Source organism: Chanodichthys erythropterus, chromosome 10 (genome assembly GCF_024489055.1).
Source record: "Chanodichthys erythropterus isolate Z2021 chromosome 10, ASM2448905v1, whole genome shotgun sequence".
Classification (NCBI taxonomy): Eukaryota; Metazoa; Chordata; class Actinopteri; order Cypriniformes; family Xenocyprididae; genus Chanodichthys; species Chanodichthys erythropterus.
This window is the reverse complement of record NC_090230.1, coordinates 30,150,400-30,178,171: the sequence shown is the minus strand read 5'-3', so window position 1 is coordinate 30,178,171 and position 27,772 is coordinate 30,150,400. Positions and strand designations below refer to the sequence as shown.

The 27,772-nt window shown below is 33.2% G+C and overlaps 1 protein-coding gene across 4 annotated transcripts in view; it reads right to left on the bottom strand.

The window, feature by feature from the left end:
• unc5cb (unc-5 netrin receptor Cb) overlaps positions 1-27,772 on the bottom strand; it is a 211,189-nt gene that overhangs the window by 86,513 nt on the left and 96,904 nt on the right. For all 4 annotated transcript variants that reach the window (XM_067397298.1, XM_067397301.1, XM_067397299.1 and 1 more), the window contains 2 exons: positions 14,877-15,104; positions 1,018-1,161 (listed from right to left, as the gene is read on the bottom strand). In XM_067397298.1, coding sequence (XP_067253399.1) covers positions 1,018-1,161; positions 14,877-15,104 — 372 coding nt within the window. The remainder of the gene's footprint in view (positions 1-1,017; positions 1,162-14,876; positions 15,105-27,772) is intronic.

Below are 27,772 nucleotides of genomic sequence, written 5' to 3'. Positions count from 1 at the left end.
AATAAAACAAAAAATAAATAAAATAAAAATGTAAAAATATTAAATAAAAATGAAATACAAAATTAAAATAAAAATTAAATTAAATAAAAATATAAAATATAAATATATTTAAATTAAAATATAAATATAATTAAATTAAATAAAAATATAAAAATAAAATATAAATAAAATAAAAATATAAAATAAATAAATAAATAAAACAAAAAATAAATAAAATACAAATGTAAAAATATTAAAATTAAATAAAAATATAAAATATAAATACATTTAAATTAAAATATAAATATAAAATATAAATTAAAATATAAAATAAATAAGTAATAAATAAAAACAAAAAATAAATGAAATAAAAATATTAAATATTAAAATAATAAATAAAATAAAACATAAATAAATAGAAAATAAAAATTTAAAATAAAATAAATATAAAAATTATAAATATTAATATTAAAATAATAATTATTAAAAATAAATAAAATAAAAATGTTAAATAAATAAAACAAAAAATAAATAAATAAAAATATATTAAAATTTTAAATAAAATAAAACAAATAAAATAAAATAAAACAAAATTTTAGTTCAAAAGAGTTCAGCTGACAAAAAAACTAAATTACATTCACTCAGTTGTAAGAGCGACTGAAGTGAACAAAGTCTTCCTGGCGTCACTGTCATGGGTTTGTAAAGGTATCTGGGTGTGTCTCAGTATCTGCAGCAGCGACAGGATCCAGACACGGTGAGACACGGTGGGACGTCCAGCTCTTGGATATAAACTATGTAGGAAAAGGGTGGCGTCTGCCTGAGGGATGCCAGATGAATTGTTGGAAAGAGTGAGATCAGCAGCTGTTTATAAACACGAGCGCTGTGATTGGCTTTTGTTAGAAACACTAAAGGGGGAAAACAACCACAAGAATGTAAACGCAACACAGTTCCTCGAGAGGAGAAGGAAACATCAGAACATGCTCCTCGATGAGTTCCTGTTTGTCGGAGTGGTGTGTGTATTGGTGTGTGTGGACTCACAGGCGATCCGGACGTGGGCCTTACGGCTCTTGGTGGTTCCCGCGGAGCTCCAGGCCACACACTGACACCAGAAATCCTCCAGACCGAACAGTTCCTCCACCTGCTGACGGGTGATCTCGATGCTGGCCTCCCGAACCACCAGACCTACAGACAGAGACGGACGGACAGTCAAACACTCATATGCTGTAATCCAAGTGTTATCCATCTACTTAAGCAGGGAATGACTGACATCTCCAAGACTGCTTGTCAAGATTACATGTTTCAGTAACAGAACTTATTTAAGATCAATAATCCAACCGAGGCTGAGCTTTAGAGATTTCACCACACTTCAGCTTCACGTTAAACCTAACAACAGCTCATAATCGTGGTAAAACATGGCTATTTAGCTCATATTTATCAAAATCATATATACAAAAAAATAACAATTATAAAATAAAAATAATAAATAAATAATATATAAAAAATAAAAATACAATAAATCAATTATATAAAATAAAATATAAATAAAATAAAAAATAAACAGTTAATAATAAATAATAAAGAATAAAATAAAATATAAAAATAAAATAAAATCAATAAAATGACAAAATACAAATAAATAAAATAAATCAAAAATATAAAAAATAAAATACATAAAATAAAATAAAATATAAAAATAAAATAAATAATAAAATGAAATGACAATACAAATAAATAAAATATAATATAAAATATAAAATATAAAATATAAAATATAAAAATAAATATAAATTAAATTAAATTACAAAACAAAACAAAACAAAACACAAAACAAACACAAATAAAACAAACAATAAAATGTAATGACACAATACAAATAAATAAAACAAAATATAAAATAAAATAAATAATAAAATGAAATGACTCAATACAAATAAATAAAATAAAATATAAAAATAAAAATAAAAATAAATTAAATTAAATTATTAAACAAAACAAAACAAAACAAACAAAAATAAATAAAAACATCTAGTTGGAAAGTGACAAACAGAAAGGCTATTATAACAATATTTTATATATATATATATATATATATATATATATATATATATATATATATACAAACATATATATATATATATATATATATATATAAAACATTTTTTTTAAATATTTATTAAATATTTATTATAATTTAAAAATAAAGGATAATCTAAACGATGCTGTACCTAACAACACTATTACTGAACCAGCAACACTTGTGGCGTGGAGCGAGTAGAAATGAACAAAAAATAGAGCTAAAAGATCAAAACTTTATTTTGCGAACGTGTGCCTAACAACCCTCCATAATCGTGGTAAAATCAGAGAATTTTTCATGTCATAAAGATCAGCTGTTCTCGTGCGTCTCTATGGATCTATATTCTTCACGAGCCGCCACACGTCATGATCAAACACGTGACGTGATGGTGCTCAAACACACGCGGGCCGTGTCTGTGTCGATTGAGCTGTCGGAGCGTTTGGAGCGTCACGGCTAAGCTCCTCTGATTATTGTTCATCTGGCCGCTGGACGCTAAACAAATGAACGTGCCCTTCAGCCCGGACGCCTCTCCAAACGCCACATTACAAGACATGTCTTCATTTTTACGCTTTTGGTCGTATATATTTCATCGCGGGGATGTGAGCATCTAACCAAGCTAACCGAATCGAACTGAACGTGTAAGAGGAGACGTCGGCGCAGCTGTCGCGCTCACAGACGCTGGAGCGGCTCCTCGCGGTGCGCTGGATTCGTGTCAGTGCGTGTCTGAGCCCAACGGGCCCTGGAGGTGGTTTTCGGGCTCAGGTTCTGATTGGGTTGCGGCGCCAGAGGCTCCAGCCTGAGCCATAAAGCCACAGTAATCCTCTATGCAAATGTGCTGCTCTGCTCTCCTCCAGCTTCTACATACTAATTGCTTGTTTCTTCATCTGCAGACATTTAAAATCACTCGCAGAGATAAACAAAAAAATATGATAACTCTTTTAGACATGCAAAATGAAATTATCATGGTATATGAATAGGGTTTATTTTAATCAATTGAATTTTAGGATAAAATTATATATGTAGAAGAAGAGAAATATAGATTTTTACATATATATATATATATTTTTATATATATATATATATATTTTTTTCACTTATGCATTCATATATAACAAATAATAAATAAAAAAAATAAAAAAAAACAAACAAAAAATATTTATTACACATCTAATTGATTTTTAATATTTTAACACTCATGACAATGAGCTCATAAAAAACTGAATAGATTATAATTAAAAAAATAACCAATATAAATAATTATTAAAAACATTAAAAACTATAAAATAACAATTATAATTATAAAAATATGTAATAATTGTAAAATTATAAATATTTATTAAAATGAAAATTATTTTACAATTAAAATTAATTATTTTACAATAATTATATATATATATATATATATATATATATATATATATATATATATATATATATATATATATATATATATATATATATATATATATATATATATATATTTGTACATCTCATTTTTATTTATATTTATATTTTTATGTTTATATATATATATATATATATATATATATATATATATATATATATATATATATATAAAAGAATAAGATTTTCACTTATGCATTCATACATAAGAAATAATAAATTAATTATAAAAGCATAAAAACAAAAACATATTTATTAAAACTGAATAAATCATCATTATGAAACTAACAAATATAAATAATTATTGAAAACATTAAAAAATAATATAAAATAATTATAAATAACTATAAAAATATTTATTAAAAATATGTATTAAAAATAAAAATAAAAATAATTATAAAATAATGTATGTATAATATATAATTGTTATTCAAAAGATAATACATATATTTATACTACAATAAATATGTAAATAAAAATGTATTTATATTAATAAATATATAATCTATAAATTAAAATATAAAAATATATTTGTTCATATGTATATCTTATGTATTTATTAGTACTTAAATATAAATAAATTTTTATTTTATATATTATGTTTATAACATTATATATATATAAAACTGTTATTCCAAAGAAAAAATGCATTTATAATCTGTCATACAATGAATTGTTCATCACTGAAATGACTTTACGTTCCATCAGTCGGACTTTCTTCAGGTTATGATGTAAACGAACAGTGATATTGTTTAGTGACTCCGGTTCAGGTCCGGCTCACTTCTCACCGTCCAATCGATTCAGAGTCCTGGACATACAGCTGCTTTAACTCAAATATACGCCACATTACAGAAGTAAAATGAGTTGCAAACACAGTTTGAAATGGTGATCTGAAGCAGTACAGCAGGCGTGGTCCTGCAGAAGAACACAAGCCGGCACCGGAAGAGTTATTTACCCGCTTATTAGGATTAGGAATCTAGTGCTGGCACTGAAACGACATTTCTAATGCTCTGAATACAGTCAGCTCGCCCGCTCACATTTCACACACATTCTCTCTGTCCTCCAAAGCCAACAGAGACTCGAACTTGGCATTATATTTACATCAAAATTGCATTATACTGGAAGCTACAAGTATTGGAAGCGCAGCGTTCATCTGCAGCTGAATTATTCCCGTCATCTAGCTTTCATTCAGCTGCTGGCAGATTCTCATTTCAGACGTTCACAGGCGACACTTCAAAGTCTGTCCTGGAAATGATCACATGATGCGAGGGCCACGGATCAAGCCCGTGGGAACGGCACCTCTGCCCACTGACCCATGCGCAGCTGACCCTGTTTAAGAGGCGTTATGAGCATCAATAATTAACGCTCCAGCCCTCGTCATATCTGAATCTGACCCACTGATTTAACCTCTAACACTTTTGGATTTTTTTTCTTTTTTTTTATATAAATCATGGCATTGTTTTGATTTGGACAAAAAAAATATATATATATATATAATTTATAATCTGCAAGAGCAGAGAAATAATGTCAATGTGAAGAGAATGGATGTATTACCTAATAATTAAATCTAAAAAAAAATTAAATAAATAAATCATTGCATTGTTTTGAAGCTAATAAGTATTAATATTTTATCATATTTTTGAATGAGGCATTTATATAGTGCTTTCATATTTTATTTATGATAAAATTTACAATACAAACCCTTTTTGTCAAAGTTAAAACTTCCAAACAGTCTTAAAAGGGTTAAAAAAATATTAGTTTACAAGTTAAATTATATATATTAAAAATAAATTATAATATTAAACATAATCTAGATGAAGCAGAGCAAATGCTGTTATAATAATAATAATAATAAATAAGACAATATAAATGATAACATTATAAAATATAACAATAAATAAATTATAAATTAATTAACTAATAAATAATAACAAATAAATTCTAAAGTGATTATATTGTTAAAAGAAATCATCATATATATATATATATATATATATATATATATATATATATATATATATATATATATATATATATATATATATATATATATATATATATATAATCACTATAATATAGTAATAAATATTATATTCATATAAAACTGGCTTTGAAGTATAACTTATAAAATTATATTTAAAAACAATTTTTAAAATATAAATCATGAAATTACATATTTAAAAACAGATTTTAAATATATTGTAAGTTTAATTGATCAAATTTAATTAAATCTGCATTTTTTTAGATAAATCATTTCATTGTTTTGAGGCATATAATAAATTATATTTTATCATTTATTATTTATAATATTTACAACATTTTTTTCAAATGTAAAACTTTTAAACAGTTTTAAAAAGTTAAAAACTGCTTTTTTATTGTACATTATAAAATGTAAAAAATAATCTTGATGATGTAAAAAAAAAAAAAACTAAATTTCAAATAAATTTTAAATATAAAGGAAGAAATTATATATTTAAAAACATATTTTAAGTAAAATTTATCAGCTATCACACTGATTTTCAATCCTCACTTAAATAAAACATAAATATTATTGGCCAGTTAAGTGGAAATCTTGTCCTGAAACTGTAATAAATGCCGCTCACTTCACGAGCTCCAGCTCGTCCTCCTGTACGCCACGCTCTTATTACTGGAGAAATGATGGTGAAATCAGTTTCCTGCCTGTCATACATTATGTCTGATCGTTTGACATGGTGCATTATTGATGTGAGGATCATCGTCATCATCGTCATCATCATCATGGGTTCTTCTCCATCGATCTGCTGGAGATGGACAGCTGGATGACGGTGACGGGAGGTCGAGGGTGTCTCGATTAGCGCTCCACATCATCACTCAAGCCTGTGGTGTGCATTACATCGCTGTAACGACACATAATTAACTTAGCCTGCTCTGAGGCAATCAATGGCGCTGCCCTCTGGAGATTAACATCAGTGATGCTTCAGCCTGCGGGACGGTCAGAAGATCCTCACCTGACCTCTATTACCCTCCAGCGCTTGTTTACATGCAAGGACAGAGAGATGGGACTGATGCTTACCTTTTTCCCAGGGAGCACATGTGCTCTTAATTTGAAAAATGTACCGAACTTCAGGGGCGCAATGAATATACGAGGAGCGATACGGAGATATTCACAAACTAAATTATTAAATTTAATATACATAATATATATATATATATATATATATATATATATATATATATATATATATATATGCCGTCAAGCAATTAATCGTATCCAAAATAAAAGTTTATTTTACATAATATGTGTGTATACATGTGTGTGTGTATTATATATATATATATATATATATATATATATATATATATATATATATATAATCTATATTAAATATAAATATTTCATATATAAATATATTTTTGTTAAATATATACATGCATGTGTGTAGATGCATGTACATAATAAATATACACAGTACACACACACATGTAAACAAAGTTTTATTTTGGATGCGATTAATCGTTTGACAGCACAGAAGTTTTAAAAGGGTTAAAAAGTTTTAAAAAAATTTTACTGTACATTATAATAATTTTTAAAAATTATAACATTAAACAAGTTAGATGAAGCAGTGTAAAGGCTGTTTTTAATAATAATAATAAAACATTAAAATACAATTTTAAAACAAATTATAATATTATATAAAGATAAATTAATTACTAAATAATTGTGTGTATTTATATATAAATAATAAATATACACAATAAACACACATATATTATGTAAACAAACTTATTTTGGATGTAATTAATCATGATTAATCGTTTCACAGCACTAATATAAAGTATATATATATTCCTGCCTGTTTTTAATAAAATTGAATTTATTTGTAATAATTATTGATTAGTTAATTAATTTATAATAGTTATATTTTATAATGTTATAATTTATATTGTTATTTATTATTATATTTAAATTATAATTTAACATTTTTTAACCCTTTTAAAACTGTTTAAATGTTCTAACTTTGAAAAAAGTCTTTGTATTGTAAATTTTATTATAAATAACAAAATACGAAAGCGCTATATAAATGCCTCATTCAAAAAATATGATAAAATATTAATACTTATCATTAGCCTCAAAACAATGCAATAATTTACTTTTTTTTTTTTAGGAGCGTTCCTATATATATATATATATATATATATATATATATATATATATATATATATATCTTTATGTCTTAAACACTGTGTTAAATGCCAGATAATACCAATAATAGGGTTAATTCAGGACAATTGGAACATCTTAATGGCAGAAACTGACCAGAAAAAAATGCTCCGCAATACACCGGGACTCTTATTTTGAAATGTCTTTTAATATTCCAGCTGCTCAAACATATGACCATTAATAGATAAAATATGCATCTAAAACAACAAAGTAAACATGGTCATAATTCAGGAGATCATAAGGAATCTTAAGACTTTTGTTATGCCTTTTATGATATTTAATCCTTATTATGACCTTAAATGCACTCCTAAATACATTTTTCAGTTTGCATACATCCATATTTAGTTGCAAATTTGAGTGAAATGCATGCACTGATATTTAAGCCTCATTATGACCTTACATTTGAAAGCAAAACCCCTGAATTTAAGTGAGATTGACGCTGATGGCAAAAGAGCGAAATTGGAGCGTTCCTATTTACTCCTGGTGGCCGTTTCGTGTGGCGAGCGACTTAATTATACACGGCGGGTGAAAAACACGCGGCTCGGAAGAAACAAATCGACTGCCATCCATCTTGCTTCCTCCCGTGTCATTCCTAAGTGCAATAGCTCACGCCATCCGAACGGGCCGGAATTAAAATGGGCCGACACCCATCGAAATAATTTAGACGAACGCGGGAGCGGCTATAAATAGATGCGATCCTGAAAAGCCCATCAGTAATGTGAGTTCAGAGGCGCGGATGAGTGTTTAAGAGGCCGGATCAATAGGAGAACATTTGAGTAGGTGTTTCTCCTCAAAGCGACTCCATTGCCTTCCAGAGAAATCCATTTGCAGTGAGCTAATGATCTGCTGCTCGGCCTCCGCAGTAAGCGAAGGCTTTCTTTATTTATTTTGGGGACAGCAGGCTGGAGCCGTGTGGCTGGCACAGATAACTACCCGTCTCTGCTTGAGCCCCGCATAAAATGTCTGTTAATCTGCCTCTCTGACCAAACACACAACCAAAACGAGAGTGAGAGAGACTGATAACAACACAGAGAGAGAGAGAGAGACAGAGATTGTGAGCATCAGATCAAGTTTCCGTCAGCTCAAATAGCTATTGACCAGCCTAACCAGCCTCTATCTGCGGTTCTTTTCTGTCAATCAGGGGAAATTAGAGAGGAGAGGAGCGGCTGAGGAGAGAACGGTGAGGAGATGTCCAGAATAGCACATGACCACAACAGTGTGACGCCAACTACTGCTGTCAAAATATGCACTGATGTCACTGAAAGGGTTTTTAATATGGTGATAATTAACTGCAATTTAACTTTGACTCCTTTTTTGATTAAACTGTCAAATGATGTCAAAAAGATGAAGTGAATAATTAAAAAAACATTAAAAATATTTTATTATAAAGTAATCATGAACATATAATGTATTATTTAAAATTACATATATAAATATAAATATATAATACATTTATATATTAGTAATTTTTATATAGTATGTAATTTTATATGTGTGTGTGTGTGTGTGTGTGTGTGTGTGTGTGAATTTTCATTTATTTAAAAATAGTATATATATATATATATATATATATATATATATATATATTATTATTATTTTAGTATTATTACTTATATTCCTGATTATTTTATTTATGATGGATGGATGAATGAACAGAACGATGGATAGAATGATGGAGGGATGGATGGAGGGATGGAACAATGGATAGATGGATGGAACAATGAATGGATGGGTGGATGGATGGATGAACAGAACGATGGATAGAATGATGGAGGGATGGATAGATAGAAGGATGGAACGATGGATGCATGGATAGAATGATGAAGGGATGGAACAATGAATGGATGGGTGGATGGACAGAAAGATGGAGGGATGGAACAATGGATGGATGGAACAATGGATAGATGGATGGAACAATGAATGGATGGGTGGATGGACAGAATGATGGATGGATGGAACAATGGATGGATGGATGAACAGAACGATGGATAGAATGATGGCGGGATGGATAGATAGAAGGATGGAATGATGATGCATGGATGGATGGATAGAATGATGAAGGGATGGAACAATGGATGGATGGATGGATGGATGGATAGAATGATGGATGGACAGAATGATGGATAGAACGATGGATGCATGGATGGATGGATGATAGAACGATGGAAGGATGGAACAATGAATGGATGGGTGGATGGACAGAATGATGGATGGATGGAACAATGAATGGATGGATGAACAGAACGATGGATAGAATGATGGCGGGATGGATAGATAGAAGGATGGAATGATGATGCATGGATGGATGGATAGAATGATGAAGGGATGGAACAATGGATGGATGGATGGATGGATGGATGGATGGATAGAATGATGGATGGACAGAATGATGGATAGAACGATGGATGCATGGATGGATGGATGGATGATAGAACGATGGAAGGATGGAACAATGAATGGATGGGTGGATGGACAGAAAGATGGAGGGATGGAACAATGGATGGATGGATGGACAGAATGATGCATGGATGGATGGATAGAATGATGAAGGCATGGAACAATGGATGGATGGATAGAACAATGGATGGATAGATGGATAGAATGATGGATGGGTGGAACAATGGATGGATGGATAGAATGATGGATGGACAGAATGATGGATGGGTGGAACAATGGATGGATGGATAGAATGATGGATGGACAGAATGATGGATAAAACAATGGATGTATGGATGGATGGATAGAACAATGGATCAATGGATGGGTGGATAGAATGATGGAAGGATGGAACAATGAATGGATAGATAGATAGATAGATAGATAGATAGATAGATAGATAGATAGATAGATAGATAGATAGATAGATAGATAGATAGATAGATAGATAGATAGATAGATAGATAGATAGATAGATAGATAGATAGATCTCTCAGCACACAGACTCTCGGGGACGAGGGCGATTCTCAGAGTTACCCTCATCTTCGTCAGTGAAAATCCGTTTGCCTGATCTAAAGCTTAAACCCCAATTCACAGATGAAGATTATATTTTCCCATTAAACTCAATCTGCATGTGTGTGTGTGTGTGTGTGTGTGTGTGTGTGTGTGTGTCTGGATCTCAGTGGTCAGTGCGTCTGAGAGAATCAGATGCCCCGAGGGCTCTGGAGCCATTACACACGACACGGCTCCTTTGATTGGCTGCATTCAGCTGCCAAAAAAGGGAAATTGAGTTGTCGCCGCTAGCGCACAGGTAGCAATCACACTCTTTGGCGTTCAGTGCCGCGCCGCTATTGAACGGCTGGATATTAAATCCCCACAGACACACGCCGGCATTGTCCACCTCATTTCTATCCCAGCATCACTGCGATACTCCTGCTGGATTCAATAAACGCTGGATTCAAACAGAAGCACAATGACTGCGTCACACAGACCGATTTACATGACAATAAACCGGCTGAACTACAGTAACAGATATTTTAAAATAATATCGATATTATAAAATAATATATACTCTAATTAATGATAATTTTAAAAGAAATAAATTATGTATATACATCCTTTTAATAAATTAAATAATATACATTCTTATAAACTTTTTTAAAATATATATTATATACAGTATATATTGATATATTTATTTTTCCCTTTTTAAACTATTATTATAAGAATATATATTTTATACATTTTTAAACTTTATTAATTACAGTATATATTATTTTATTTGTTTTGATAGTAAATAAAATAATATATACTATAAGTTTAAAAAGGAAAAAATAAATATATCAATATATACTGTATATAATATTTTTTTCCTTTTTAAACTATTATTATAGTATATATTATTTTATTTACTATTAAAACAAATAAAATAATATATACTGTAATTAATAAAGTTTAAAATGTAAAAATATATAAATATATATATAAGAATATATATTATTTTATTATATATCATATTTAAAATAATATATATTCTTATAATAAAGTTTAAAAATTAAATAAAATATTATATATAGCTACTATATAGTCATATATTTCTTTTACATATAAATAAAAAAACTACTGTATGTTCAAGATTGCATCTATATATAAATATATACATATATATTTTCCTTTTTAAACTTATTATAGTATATATTATTTTATTTACTATTAAAACAAATAAAATAATATATACTATAATTAATCAAGTTTTAAAATGTAATATATCATATTTTAATAAAAAATTATATCATATATATTATAATAAAGTTTTAAAAAAGTACTATATGTTCGCACAGGAAAAGATCACATCTATATAGTAGATATACACACACACACACATATATATTGTTTTCCTGTGTGATTGTACAGTAGTTTTGATTGAAACAGTTCTTCAGCTCTAGTCTGCCAGAGGCTCCGACTCTCTGAATGTCGTCATCACAGGAAACAGCAGCGCTAGAGTAAAGAGCAAAACATGATAAAATGAGCGGAGAGACGCTGAACTCTACAGAGCGAGAGAAACACTGGTGCGCAGAGAATTACAGGCAGAGGAGACACAAACGAGACGGAGAGAAACAACAGTTGAAAGCGACCTCCTGAAGCGCTTCATAACTGCAGAGGATGCGCAGGACCGCCGCGTCTCTCGTGTTCAAGATCTTTCTGCCGCGCGTCCCACGAGTGATTGTTACCAAGGGTTTGTGTGAAAGAAGTGTGTCAGACAAGAAGATCTCGGCATCAAAACCTGGAGTCCTAATGATGTCCGTATCCCAGACACCAAACGCAAAACAAACCCGACGGCCCCAGACTTACACTAGCTTTACAGGCTTCAGTTTGTGGCGCTCTGAGTCTAACAAGGCTGAGAATCCCTCTCATTACAGGCTGGAGGAAAGAGGGGGACATTGTAAAAAGTCTCCTCTGAATTATTCATTTGTGTGATTTTCCCCACATTTAGACTCGACCGCCTCAGAGATGAGAGCTGCTGTGTGATGCGCAGGGTTGCATGATATATCAAAATAAAATCATATTGCAATATGGTTTGGTGCGATTGTCAAATTGCACAAGCTGCGATTTAATTAAGTAAATATATGTGTAAATGAACATACAGATCCACGCTTCATTCTGAAATCAGCAGCGCATATTTGCGTATTTTATTAGTTTGTTGGTTTACTGAAGAACTGAAGATTCTAATTTCACAGAAAATTGTAATTATTTTTATTACTTGATTTTTATACAGTAGAATTATTACCATATATATATATATATATATATATATATATATATATATATATATATATATATATATATATATATATATATATATATATATGAACTTAATTTTATTTAATAATAATCACAATAGTCATATAATTAAATTCTAATAATAAAAATACAATTTATGACTTCATATATAGTAATTCTATCGCACTGTAAAATAAAAAAATGTTAAAATACTGTAAAATATTATGTTGTTAAAAATTTTATTTAATAATAATAATCACAATAAAATCATATTATTAAATTATAATAATAAAATACAATTATTTTTATGACTTCATTTTTTATTTTAAAGTACAATAGATTACTATATATATATATATATATATATATATATATATATATATATATATATATATATATATATATATATATATATTATTTTGTTAAAAATTGTATTTAATTATAATAATCACAATAAAATAAAAAATTATCATCATAATCATTAAATTATAATAAAAATGTAATTATTTGTATGACTTTTACAGTACAATAGAATTATTACTATATATAAATATATATATATATATATATATATATATATATATATATATATATATATTATTGAGTTGAGTTAAAATTTTAATAATAATCATAATACAATTAAATTATATAATTATAATAATAAAAATTAAATTATTTTTTTTTATTTTACAGCACAAAAGTATTATATTTCCTATTTTGCTTAATATTTATTTATTATTAATAATAATAATAATAATAACTAGATTTAAAAGTTTGAAGACAAACTTTAAGTTGGCTTGAAAAAGCCTAGCTAGAAAGTTTGAAGTAGTTTTAAAAGTTTGAAGTTTGAAAGTTTTCAGTTTGAAAGATTTAGTTTAGTAGTTTTGATAGATAGAGTTGCTATGCAGTTGCTAAGGTGTTGCTATGCAGTTGCTAGGGTACTCGGGGTGGTTTCTAGGGTGTTGCTATGTGGTTGCTAGGGTATTCTGAGTGGTTGTTTCTATGCAGTTGCTAAGATGTTTTGGGTGGTTGCTATGAGATAGATAGATAGATAGATAGATAGATAGATAGATAGATAGATAGATAGATAGATAGATAGATAGATAGATAGATAGATAGATAGATAGATAGATAGATAGATAGATAGATAGATAGATAGATAGATAGATAGATAGATAGATTTATGAGTTTCATTGGATTAGAAACAGTACATAGAATGGCACTTGACTCTAATTGAATTTGAGTCTAATGGGCTTCCGTAGTTTAAATTTGAATTCTGACAGTTGGAGTTTGAAAGTCTTGGCTCATTTGAACATTCTGTCAATGAAGTTCAATGGGATTTTTCCGAGCTTTAATAGTCATTTTTTAGGAAAACCGTAAGTCGGATCAGTTAGAAAAGATATAGCACACTAAGTCAGAACAGTCTGAAGGTCTGACCCGAGTTTGGAGTATGTAGAGTTAAAGCTCTAGGAGGAGTTAGAGTTGGAAATTTTAGTCTCAGAAAAAAATAGCATAACAGTAAGTTTTTCAAGCCAACTTAATAATAAAACCATAATAATTATACTGAATTAACAGTGAATTAACAAAAAACGTGTTAATGTGGCTGATTGAAAATTCAAGTGGAAATATATTTGTTTTTAAAGAGATTTGAGTTGGTTCTTGAGAACCCAAAAGCAAACCCAAAGAACATTCAGATTTTTCTCAAGTTTTTCCCAAATCATTTAGCCCTACAATGATTTTGCACTCAAAAAATGTCTTCAGAATAAAAGCAATATTTCTGCCTTTCTTCTTCAAAAAAAAATCCTTTTAATGAAAAAAATAAAAAAAATCACCCCACTCAATAGAATGATTTATTCTTTTCAAATGTCGCTATTCAACAAGTCATCTGGTGAAATTTCCTGGACCTTTTCATATCGCAATGTCAAAAGCCCTAATGCTGCGCTATTTGTGTGTTTTTCTCTTTGCCTCCTCCGCCCCTCCCAATCCCGAACCGCCACTAACCGGAGGTCTCGTCCACGCGCTCCTCCACCATGTGCTCCTTCTGATGGACCCACTCGCTGTTGCACTTGAAGTAGATCTGCGTGGCGGGCGTGGCCTTGCAGTACAGGTTGACGGGCTTGTTCTTGACGATGTACGCCTCCTCTGGCTCCATCAGGAAGTGCGGGAGAGGCTCGGGCGGGTCCGAGGGGAACGTCTCCGGGAGTTCGCCCAATCCCAGATAGTCATCATCTACAGAGGGACGAGAAGATGAGAAGGAGTGAGTCTCAAACACATCAGAGCGTTCATGGGTGTTTTATAGGGATTGTTGATGCACATGTGTTTGCCTGCGAGGCTGGATGTGAGCTACTGTTCTCGACAGATAAAGAGAAACAGATGCAGTCGTCCTGTAATCAAACGCAGGTTGTGCATGTAAGGAAAGAAATATATTGCAACAGGCGTGTGGTCCCGCTGTACACAAAACAGAATATTCATGTTTCTCTATGATAGATAGACAGAAAGATAGATAGTCACATGAATTGTTTTCTATCCATTAAAGCAGAGCTCGTGTGTCTAGAAGCATTTGCGTTCACACACGTACATACAGTGTGTTTGATGCCTGAGACTAAATATGTAAGATTTCATTTCCCACAAACCTGCGGCAATCTTCTTCAACCGAGGGAATCTGGTTTATTTAATTCCACAGATATTTGTCTGCAGACGGGTAACCGTCCCCTGTAATTACGGCTCTCTTTCATCAGAGCCCTGCCTCACCGGTGTCTTCCTCATCAAACACAAACCTATATTTATCTGACGCTGGCGGAGCAACAGGGTTCACGGAGAAAAGTAAACAGGAAGAGGCAATCGGCATTTCCTTTGAGGACTATGAAACGCCACTTGAGACGGAATCGGCTCTGTACGTCCCGTGTTTGCCGGTCACGTTCAAATATCAGCAAGTCACTGTTTTTATGAGTGAATCATCGAGTCATTCATTCAGTAACGAAGCAAGTGGCTGTGAATGAATCAGTGAATCATTGACTCTCACGATTCGTTCGAAGCCGCAGAATTGTTTGCGAGTGTCGTAGATCTGCTGTGGTTTTCGTTAGAACTATTATTTCATTGCAAAATAGAGTAAATACTGACAGTACTGTGTTTTAAAATGCATGTTTTATGTTTTGACCTGTTGTATAATAATGTCATGTTTGCAGTCATGTGGATATTTGGGAAAAATTGACCCTTCGCAAAGACCTTAGTTACTGTAGCTTTGTCTGACAAGCCGTAGCGCTGTCACACCACACACTGTGAAAAATACATCGCAGAGCAAAGAGGACACTGACAACACGTCGACAGACAAGACAGAGCAGGTTACTGATGATATTAAACAAAGTCCCAGCTTTCAAACTGTGTATTTTTAAACAATAAAATCCATTTTGTGGCTCTTTAATGTGTCGTGTCAGATCGCTGTAGCTCCTCAGCTCAAGCGGCTCGTGAACCGATCATCTCTTCCTACTAGTTCATTCATAGCATCTAATAAACATGAATGAACATCAGAAGGTATGTTGTTTCAAACACAGAAAGACGTCAGTATACGCCATTTTTCAAATTCAAGTCCACCAAGGTTAATCTTCTAACTCCTGACTGTTTTGTCGGACAAAATGCCGGATTCTGTGTTACGACTGGATAGATCACTTGTCAATCAAATTCCCGGCGAATGGTCAATTGCATTCTTGCTCGTTATCATCATTAAATACAAGATATCACACAAAGTATGTTTTTGTTTCATAAAAAGTTTGAGTCTTAAATCGAAATTAATCCACTATCTGTGTCTATATTTGTTCTTCATGCAAGTAAGTGCTACTTTTACAAAGGTGCGTTGTCGAGAACGACAGTAATTTAGTGCGATTTAAGGCAGCACACTGCAAGCAATCTATCATATGCATGCTGCTTCTGTGGATACAGACATTTTTGACTGCAAATGATGAGGTAATTTGATTAAATGTACTGGATTTATGACATTTTGGCAGTTAGAAATACATGCTCAGTTTTAATATTATTTTAAGGTAGAATTAAATGAACTACTCAGCATTTTGTCACCTCACGTACCCCAGTTTGGGAACCACTGCAATATGGAATCGGCTCTATACATCCCATGTTTGCCGTTCAAATATCTGCCCCCTGACTCCACGTCCACGCCCCGAGAGGGAAGCAAGAGGCCATTTGCAGAGCCGTTCATCACCTGCAAATACGTTTTCTATTCTTAACAACCGACCGCCAGACATCAATTATTTACACAGAAGGAGAATGAATCTGGAGAGAGACACAGAAGGGACATCAGAGATTCTCGGCCCTCGTCTCGAGCAACGGCCGAATAGGATCCTTGTCAGGACGCAGCTGCGACATCACATCGATATCAGCCGCGACGTAACAGTGCTGAGAGTTAGGGGAACGAGGAGATGGAGGTGAACCGGTGACACTGAGCCCCAGGGGCTTCTGGGTAGAGTGTGGCTGCTTTTCATCACATGTAGGTCCTAAATCACACCTGCCCCGTCACCGGACCCTAATCACCTGCTAATTGAAGGGGAGTCATAACCTTGGCTTGAACTCTGCCTGAACACCAGAATAACAGGAAGTTGAGGTCTACTAATTAATCCGTTCACAAAACAGTTAGGGTTACAAAATGGAGTCTTCAATCAGTGAGGATGATTTTTTGTCCTCTCTCTTCTTAAAAAGAGAAAAATAAAGAGGAAATTTTGGATCCATCCAATCCTGAGATTGCATAGAGAGGAAGGAGAGTTCCACCTCCTTATCAAGGAGCTGCGGGATTATCCCAAGCAATTAAAAGTTTACTTTATATATATATATATATATATATATATATATATATATATATATATATATATATATATATATATAAAGAGTTTGGTCCCAAAATGCTCTAACTCCATTTTGATTAATTTGAGTAAAAATGTGTTTTTTTTTACCAAGAAAGTGGCAAGATGAAAACCACCATTTTCTGTTTCAACCTTTCACAGAGCATCTTTTGGTTATAAAAACATAAAAAAATTCAAATCTAGATTTGATGACACATTTTTTTTTTTATGCTGTCGTGGAACAAGCAACAGCCTCATCTTCTTAATCTCCTCACGTCAATGATTACATTTCCATGACTTACGTTTCAATACCGACCAGATACAATACTGATTTTGGCGGAAACTCAATTTTTTTAAAAATGGCATTTATCACGTTTTGGAACCAAACTCACATATATATTATATTATATATATATATATATATATATATATATATATATATTATATAAATATTATATATATATATATATATATATATATATATATATATAAGGATGCGAAATGAATTGAACCCGATCCAATTTTTTTTATGACAGACAAATGTTGCAGAGGCAGTGTGTAAATGTGATCGACAACGTGAGGTCGTATTTATTTTTTAACGTGTGAAAATTTCGGACCTGCTAATAAAGGTGATGGGATTGGAGACAGCTATCTATATCCAATCCCATCACCTTTTTTAATCAAAAACTCTCAATTGTATCCACGTATAAGTATTTGGGAGTCTCTCTTGACTCACATCTTTCTTATTGTGAACATGTCCAAACTCTAATCAGAAAGTTAAATCAAAAGTTATTTGTTTATAGTAAAATTAGACCATATTTGTCTCTTTCTGTATCTAAAACATATCTTCATGCCATTATTATGTCCACTCTGTCGTATTGTTTACCTGTTTGGTCACTCACATCAAATGAAATTCTTGAACCAGTAATAAGACTCTATAATAGAGCTTACAAGATCCATAACAGGCTTCCAGGCTGGACTCACCACTGTATTGCACTATCTTTGTCTAATGCCTTGACATTTCAGAACTATAAATTAAGCCATGGGATGAACTTGTATTGTCAAATCTTAAATGGACACACCTCAACGGCACTTACTGCGCTGGTTCCAAAACTCAGCTTTAGGTTCGAGCGCACTACGAGATCTGTCTCTAATGGACTTTTGCCTGTACCGGCCTTTAGGAACTGCTATGGACAGAAATCTTTTTTTCATGTGCTTACTAAAGCCTGGAATGAGATCCCACAGCACATCAGAACTGTAACATCAATAAGTCTATTTAAAATAACATTTGCTCGCCATCTAATGGACAGGTACATCTGTGACCACTGAGGTGGCTCCATGGTCTCCCCCTAATGCTTTTTCTCTTGGTTTGTGTGTGTTTTTTGTTGTTTTATCTTGGAGTTTGTTGTGTGTGTGGTATTTATGTTCTGCAGAGCAGGAACCTGCTGAAAAACAGTTTTTATACAGAGTCAGGCCCGATTTGTTTTTAATCTTTTCCTGCTTAAAAAAATACAAATAAAATAAATAAAAATAAATAATGCAGCATCTAGTCAGCAAATTAATAACTTTATAATGATATAACAACATGTGTATTCATACCGTTTCACTGTCAGTGTTTTAAAGGTGCATCTGAAGTGTCAGCCTCACGTGTCAAAACAAACAACAAAAGGCATCAGTGATTCCGACCTCTAGAGGTCGCTCTCGTACTGCATGATGACAGCGGACCCTTTCTCAGCCGCTCCAGCAACGGATGCAACCTGAAACAACTATCGGCATGAATTTTTGCCGATAACTTGATTGTTCCACCAATCAGCGGCAATTAACCGGCCTCTAGTTGCTATACAGATTATGAGCGTTTAATCGAACCCTAAATCCTGAGCAGCAGTAATACTGATATTTGACTCAGTGAGATCAACTAATTATTTAAGGAACACTGGTGTCTTTTATCATATTGCTGCTGCTGCTGCCATGAGAGGTGATTTTACCAGTGATTTACCTCTCCACTTTCAGCCTGGGATGATCAAAACTTTTTAACCATGGTAAAATCCCTGTAACAGACGGCCTCTTGTGAATGCTTATTGGCTATCTTTAACAAAAATGAAAACACATGGTGTAGTGAACAGGACATTAACATTCGGCCTCTATTATAGTGACACAGCACATTACAACAGCACAGGAAAACATACAAAAAAGCTTCCCATCGGACGGTATCTGAGCAAACCAGGGCAGGTTTATCAGCTCAACAATTAGCTATGGACCAGAACCATGACCTGGTGCGACTGCCAGCCCTACTGAGCATGATCACTATCTCGGTCACACACACATGCATCCTAACAAAATGTGCACTCAAACACACACCCTTGAACATTTCTTGAACGCTGTCCTCGTGCCAAACCACTGACAGTCATGTAACGCTCGCAGACACAGAGACCGCCAGCGTTCCAGTCCTTGACCCAAAAACTCCCTCCTACATCTAGGAAACTCACAGAGCCGCGGCATCAGTCTGTCTCGTGGCAGGCCTGAGAGATCAGACGGTGGCATAAAAGGCTTCGATGCATGAGAGCTCCAATTCGTCAGCAGAAATAATAAATAAAAGAGAATAAAAGAGGCGAAAAGCACTCAAGAAATGGAAAAACTTGACAGAAAATTGCCCTCACGCCAACAAGCGCCCACAGATTCGCAGATCTCTAGTGGACAAAAGAGACAGAATAGAGTCCTGCATCAAACCCACGACACAATGCAGCACGTGCGTTACACCTCCCACACTTTAAGGCAAGAAACTACAGGGTTCTTTAATGCACTGGTCAATTTTGTGATTTTGGCTCTATATAGTGACCAAAAAAGAATTGCACATGCTATAAATGTGTTAGTGGATTTATGAAGTGTGTTATTGACCTTCATGACCTTAGACACAGTTGTCTCATACAGCTATCATGAGAAGAACAGATGAAAATGAATAGGAAAAAAGTTCAAACTTACAATTCTCTTGCTACAAAATATGACTCTTGGTTAATGTACTTGTATGAGCAAATTAATTCATTACAAAAGAAGCACGTGTTTATTCTCTGGAAGCCGGGCTAAATGTTACTGCATTCCTGACATGGGTCAGACGCTGTCACCTCTCAGATACTAAATACAGACATCGCCTGCAACAGAAATACCAGAATAGATAAACTGGTTTTAATAAAACTATGATTTCCTATTCATTGCATAATACAAGAAGACTGATTATAAATCCACCCCCTTCAACACAGTGAAAGTGTAATTTACTGTTGACAGTATTTTCTGATTTATATCCAAAAATCCCCTCTGTAATAACCTTTATTGTGTCAACAAAATTAAATAAGAATTTTGAACTTGGCATATCCAATATTCAGATGTTTGTTCTGGATGTGTATGCAAATTAGTGCAGATTTAATTACATAATGCCTTACTTGCATATTTAAACATAACATTTCAGAAAACTTGTAATACAAAACAATTGTCTTAATTATTGTGATTAATCAACTGGGGAATGTTTGATGATATGTGTTTGTTATTAGTTATCAATTTCTACCCTATGCACCTATCACTCTTAGAAGAAGAGGTTCTATATGGAACTTTAAAAGGTTCCCTTCAGGCACTTCATACATAGAATCTTTTAGGGGTTCACATCATGAATCATATTATGGATTTATCTTTAATTATTTTTGTTTTAATCCATTTTAATTAGATGTTATCAATTAAACAGCTCGTAAACATACTTTACCAGTAGAAAAAATTGAAATAATCGGTTAAATATTAAAGTATTATGCAATATTTAGACATTCCTCCTTATATAAAACCTTTTTGGCATAACGGGTCCAAGAATCCCAGAGCTCTATAATGAGCCCCACTGAAGTTTCTTTAAAATCGAGTCAAGAACCCTAGAGTTCTATATAGAACCCCACTGAAGGGTTCTTTAAAATCGAATCAAGAACCCTAGAGTTCTATATAGAACCCCACTGAAGGGTTCTTTAAAATCGAGTCAAGAACCCTAGAGTTCTATATAGAACCCCACTGAAGTGTCTTTAAAATCGAGTCAAGAACCCTAGAGTTCTATATAGAACCCCACTGAAGGGTTCTTTAAAATCGAATCAAGAACCCTAGAGTTCTATATAGAACCCCACTGAAGGGTTCTTTAAAATCGAGTCAAGAACCCTAGAGTTCTATATAGAACCCCACTGAAGGGTTCTTTAAAATCGAGTCAAGAACCCTAGAGTTCTATATAGAACCCCACTGAAGGGTTCTTTAAAATCGAATCAAGAACCCTAGAGTTCTATATAGAACCCCACTGAAGGGTTCTTTAAAATCGAGTCAAGAACCCTAGAGTTCTGTATAGAACCCCACTGAAGAGTTCTTTAAAATAGAGTCAAGAACCCTAGAGTTCTATATAGAACCCCACTGAAGGGTTCTTTAAAATCGAGTCAAGAACCCTAGAGTTCTATATAGAACCCCACTGAAGGGTTCTTTAAAATCGAGTCAAGAACCCTAGAGTTCTATATAGAACCCCACTGAAGGGTTCTTTAAAATCGAGTCAAGAACCCTAGAGTTCTGTATAGAACCCCACTGAAGAGTTCTTTAAAATAGAGTCAAGAACCCTAGAGTTCTATATAGAACCCCACTGAAGGGTCGTTTAAAATCGCGTCAAGAACCCTAGAGTTCTATATAGAACCCCACTGAAGGGTCCTTTAAAATCGAGTCAAGAACCCTAGAGTTCTATATAGAACCCCACTGAAGGGTCCTTTAAAATCGAGTCAAGAACCCTAGAGTTCTATATAGAACCCCACTGAAGGGTTCTTTAAAATCGAGTCAAGAACCCTAGAGTTCTATATAGAACCCCACTGAAGGGTTCTTTAAAATCGAGTCAAGAACCCTAGAGTTCTGTATAGAACCCCACTGAAGGGTCCTTTAAAATCGAGTCAAGAACCCTAGAGTTCTATATAGAACCCCACTGAAGAGTTCTTTAAAATAGAGTCAAGAACCCTAGAGTTCTATATAGAACCCCACTGAAGGGTCGTTTAAAATCGCGTCAAGAACCCTAGAGTTCTATATAGAACCCCACTGAAGGGTCCTTTAAAATCGAGTCAAGAACCCTAGAGTTCTATATAGAACCCCACTGAAGGGTCCTTTAAAATCGAGTCAAGAACCCTAGAGTTCTATATAGAACCCCACTGAAGGGTCCTTTAAAATCGCGTCAAGAACCCTAGAGTTCTATATAGAACCCCACTGAAGGGTCGTTTAAAATCGCGTCAAGAACCCTAGAGTTCTATATAGAACCCCACTGAAGGGTTCTTTAAAATCGAGTCAAGAACCCTAGAGTTCTATATAGAACCCCACTGAAGGGTCCTTTAAAATCGAGTCAAGAACCCTAGAGTTCTATATAGAACCCCACTGAAGGGTTCTTTAAAATCGAGTCAAGAACCATAAAGAACCTCAGAAGGGTTCTTTCAAATCGAGTCGAGAACCCTAGAGTTCTATATAGAACCCCACTGAAGGGTTCTTTAAAATCGAGTCAAGAACCCTAGAGTTCTGTATAGAACCCCACTGAAGAGTTCTTTAAAATAGAGTCAAGAACCCTAGAGTTCTATATAGAACCCCACTGAAGGGTCGTTTAAAATCGCGTCAAGAACCCTAGAGTTCTATATAGAACCCCACTGAAGGGTCGTTTAAAATCGAGTCAAGAACCCTAGAGTTCTATATAGAACCCCACTGAAGGGTCCTTTAAAATCGAGTCAAGAACCCTAGAGTTCTATATAGAACCCCACTGAAGGGTCCTTTAAAATCGAGTCAAGAACCCTAGAGTTCTATATAGAACCCCACTGAACCTTTTTTCCACTCTTAAGAGTGTAGTATCTTGCCTTAACTGCTGGAGTGGACAGTCGACCCACAACAGAAGATTGTGTGTTTGTCCCAGCGGTGCACAGGGGCCCGGTTTTGGGCTCCACCCCGTCTGCATGCCGTCACGCTGGGGGAAACCTTCATGCCAGACTGCCAAGCTTTGATGCTGGTGCTCGGGGATGTAATTTGAGTCACAGTTATCAGAGTCACATCTAGAAAGCTCAACCACACCTTCCCCTCAGAAAAACAGGCCTGTTGAATTTCCACAGTATAAAAAACAAGAATAAACGTGTATGAAAGACTCTGACCTTGAATCATCTGAGCTGCCGAGCATCTTTTAATTGCCTGTGAGTTTTTTTGCTTTAGCAGTCACATAGCAGAGTCACCGCGTGACCTCCGTCACCTCTGGAAACTAAAACAACACGCTTCAGGCAATTAGCGTTTCATCTGCTCTGATGCAATGTTTCATTGAAATCACTTGCAGCAGAAGTCACTTCGCCTTCACCCACAAATCTGCAATCCTTTAGAGTGATCCTAATCAGAAATCACCCCCAAATTGCTTCCATACGAAGATTAAAATTTAATTTCATCCATTTCCAGTGAGGATATTAGAATATGCAAAAGTGTTTTCACTGGATCATGTTATGCAATAGTACTATAATAACCAAAAAGGCTTTTCTGAATATGAATCCACATGTGAATTTGGATTATGTCTGTGCATAAATCAAATTAAAACAAATCTGGAAGGGAAACAATTGGGCTTTGGCATCGTTGAGCAGCGTGTCCAGCTAAGACCATCAAATCAACTAGTAACCATGCATTTTTATCATTATTCTTATGCATATTGTTTTAGATTTTTAAGTGTTTTTGAAAGAAGTTTCTAATGAAATGCACAAATGCTGCATTTATGTGATGATAAATACAGTAAAAACAGTGAAATATTATTACAATTTAAAACAGCTGTTTTCTATGTGAATATATAGTAAAGTGTAATTTATTTCTGTGATCAAAGCTGAATTTTCAGCATCATTACTGTGTCACATGATCCTTCAGAAATCAAGAAACTTTCCTACATTTCCAACATTGAAAGCAGACATTGAAACATTGCTGCTTCATATATTAGTGGAAACCGTTTAAATAAAACCCAAACACTTCTTTGAAAAGTAATAACTGTGGCATCAACGTGCCCCTCCATTTGTAAAAGTACCACAAGATGCCCTACATTTGTAAATATTGCGAGCCGAATGCCATGGAAAACTGTAAAGCGTGAGCGCATCTAATCCACATTGATATAACGCCGCATGACGTGCTCAGGAAACTGCAGCCGGAATGAAAGCTTGACTGTATGAACACAGAAGAGATAGATGGAGGCAGCGAGCGGTATGGAAGGTCAGCGAGTGTGTGAGAGAAGAGTGAATATTCCGGTGAAAACTTTTCAATTGGATTTCTCCTGCTGGAATGGTTCATGAAAATGAAACGGCAGTCTTGTAAGCTCTGTTATGAAAGCAGAGCAGCGCAGTGACCCGACAGATCGCAGTATAGTTCACACCACAGACGGCCTGCGTCTCCCGCAGGTTCAGCCGGAATAACAAAGACTTCCAGGATGCGCTGCATTCAAATGTTTGGAGCATATTAGTTTTTATTAATATTTTAAACTACTTTTTATATTTTCCATTTTCAAGTTTTTTTTTAGTTTTTTTATTTTTTTTTTATATTTATACAGTTTTTATTTCATTCCATTTTTTTGTAATTTTGCATTTTTATTTATTTTTGTGGGGTTTTTACCCAATATTTATATAGTTTTTATTTCAGTTTTGTTTTCATTAATATTTTGAACTACTTTTTATTTTTATATTTTTATTTTTATATTTTCGAGTTTTAGTAATTTTTCTGGAGTTTTTTATTATTATTTTTATTAGCTTTTGTGTTTTTTTTTTAATTATATAGTTATTAAGCTTTGTTTCCATTAATATTTCAAAATACTTTTTATTTTTGTATTTTCATGTTTCAAGTTTTAGCAATTTTGACGATTTTTTTTTGTTTGTTTGTTTGATTTTGTTTTTCTTTCAGTATTTCTGTAGTTTTTATCTCAGTTTTAATTACTTTAGAATTTCGTCAAACTAAAGAAAATGAGAAATGTTGCCTTGGAAACTAACTGAAATATTATTATATTATTATTTCAGTTATTTTCATATATATTTTTTTTTATGTATACACTACTGTAACTATCGTTCACACATTTGGGGAAAGCAAGATTTTGCAATGTTTTTTAAAGAGTCTCTTCTGCTCACCAAGGCTGCATTTATTTGATCAAAAATGCAGTAAAAATAGTGAAATATTTTTATAATTCAAAATAACAGTTTTCTATGTGAATATATAGTAAAATATAATTTATTCATGTGATGCAAAGCTGAATTTTCAGCATCATTACTCCAGTCTTCAGTGTCACATGATCCTTCAGAAATCATTTTAATATGATGATTTGCTGCTCAATAAACATTTATGATTATCAGTGTTGAAAACAGTTGTGCTGCTTCAGATTTTTGTTCTTCGATGAATAAAAAGTTCAAAAGAACAGCATTTATCTGAAATAGAAATCTTTTGTAACATTATACATGTATTTACTGTCACTTTTGATCAATTTAATGTGTCCTTTTGAAATATTTGAATGGTAGTTTATATTAATGTTTTTCGTCTCAGTTAACAATAAAAACCCTGGTTTGGAGTTGCTGAAACTCGAGAGATCTTCTAAAACAAGGCTGTACAGATATATCATAAGCTCCGATATCAAAGTCTCATATTTACAGCAAGAAACACCAAAGATCTGTGTGAGGAACTGGAGAACTGAGAGCTCAACGGAGCGGGTTGTTAAAATAAAGAGGTCGAGTTCTTTGTAGGACTCTTTGAAGAACAGCACCGGACAAGATCACCCGCTAAAACAAGTGTGATAACATTGATGTAAGAAAACAAACACAGCAGCAGCACATCCAGCTGGAAGATCTCTTCACCTCCCATTCATATGGCGGATCGGAGATGAAACGCCACATCGGGGGAGTCTGCGCTCTCTTTAGAGTTTGTCGAGAGCCAAACATCTTCAAAGCCTGAAAGAAAAACCTAAAACAACACCAGTCCCTGCATGTGCCGCCCGTGTGCAGCGAGCAGGCCATGTGTATCCAAACAATCCATTCAGACAAGAGCTTGCGGGGAATAAATGATGTAGGAAGTGTCCTCAGAGCCTCTCGGTTCGGGTTCACTGGCAGTCTGCCGCAACAAAGCATCTCCGTCACCCAAAGCCTAATTGTTTTTTCAATTAACAGCGGCTTCCCCAGAGCGGCGTGTGCTGTGTTCAATGCATCCGTCGCTGGATGTGAGTAAAAGCTGTTTCATGTTTTGACACGATTTTACTGCATCTGAAGTGTTTGTGAAAGAGCATCTGAGAGTCTGAGAGAAACACCGAACGCTGTTATGTTACGCTGCAATAAAAACAATCGACAAAGACAAGAGGGAGAAAAGCACACATTATTTTTGACTGCATTAATAAACCGAAATTAATTAAACAAGACAGAGAGATCGAAAAAAAAAAATATATATATGTTAATTAGTATTTATCAATAAAACTCTATTTATCAAACTTCCAAAAACTGATACTCTCTGATACAAAACTGATACAACCCAGCCATCGGGTTAAATTTTTAAATCAATTTTTAACCCAACAGTTGGGTTTCTCTATATTTGACCCAAATTTGGGTTGAAACAACCCAGCATTTTTTAGAGTGTAGATATTAAAAACTACACATTACCTTTAAAAAATTACACAATATAAATAAACTGCAATTAAATAAACATCATAAATAAATGGCAATTAAATGTCATGAATAAATGGCATAAAAATAACATCTTAAATAAACAAACAAAAGCAAAAAAAAAAAATTAATAAATAAATATTATTCAGTTCAAAGATTCACTCATGTTTATGCTCATAACTTTTGACGTGTAAGAAACTAAATTATTTTTCCTCTGAATCAAAAGCACCCTATGACATAATGAACATTTTTACGCCATTTTGAATTTCTCACTTTTTCGAACTCTTCCTAGAGCGTTTGAGCAATTTTCATGAAATTTGGTATGTAGCATCTACTCAAACTCCAGGCAAAAAGTTTTCAAAAGATTTTCGATCGGCCAATCTGTTCT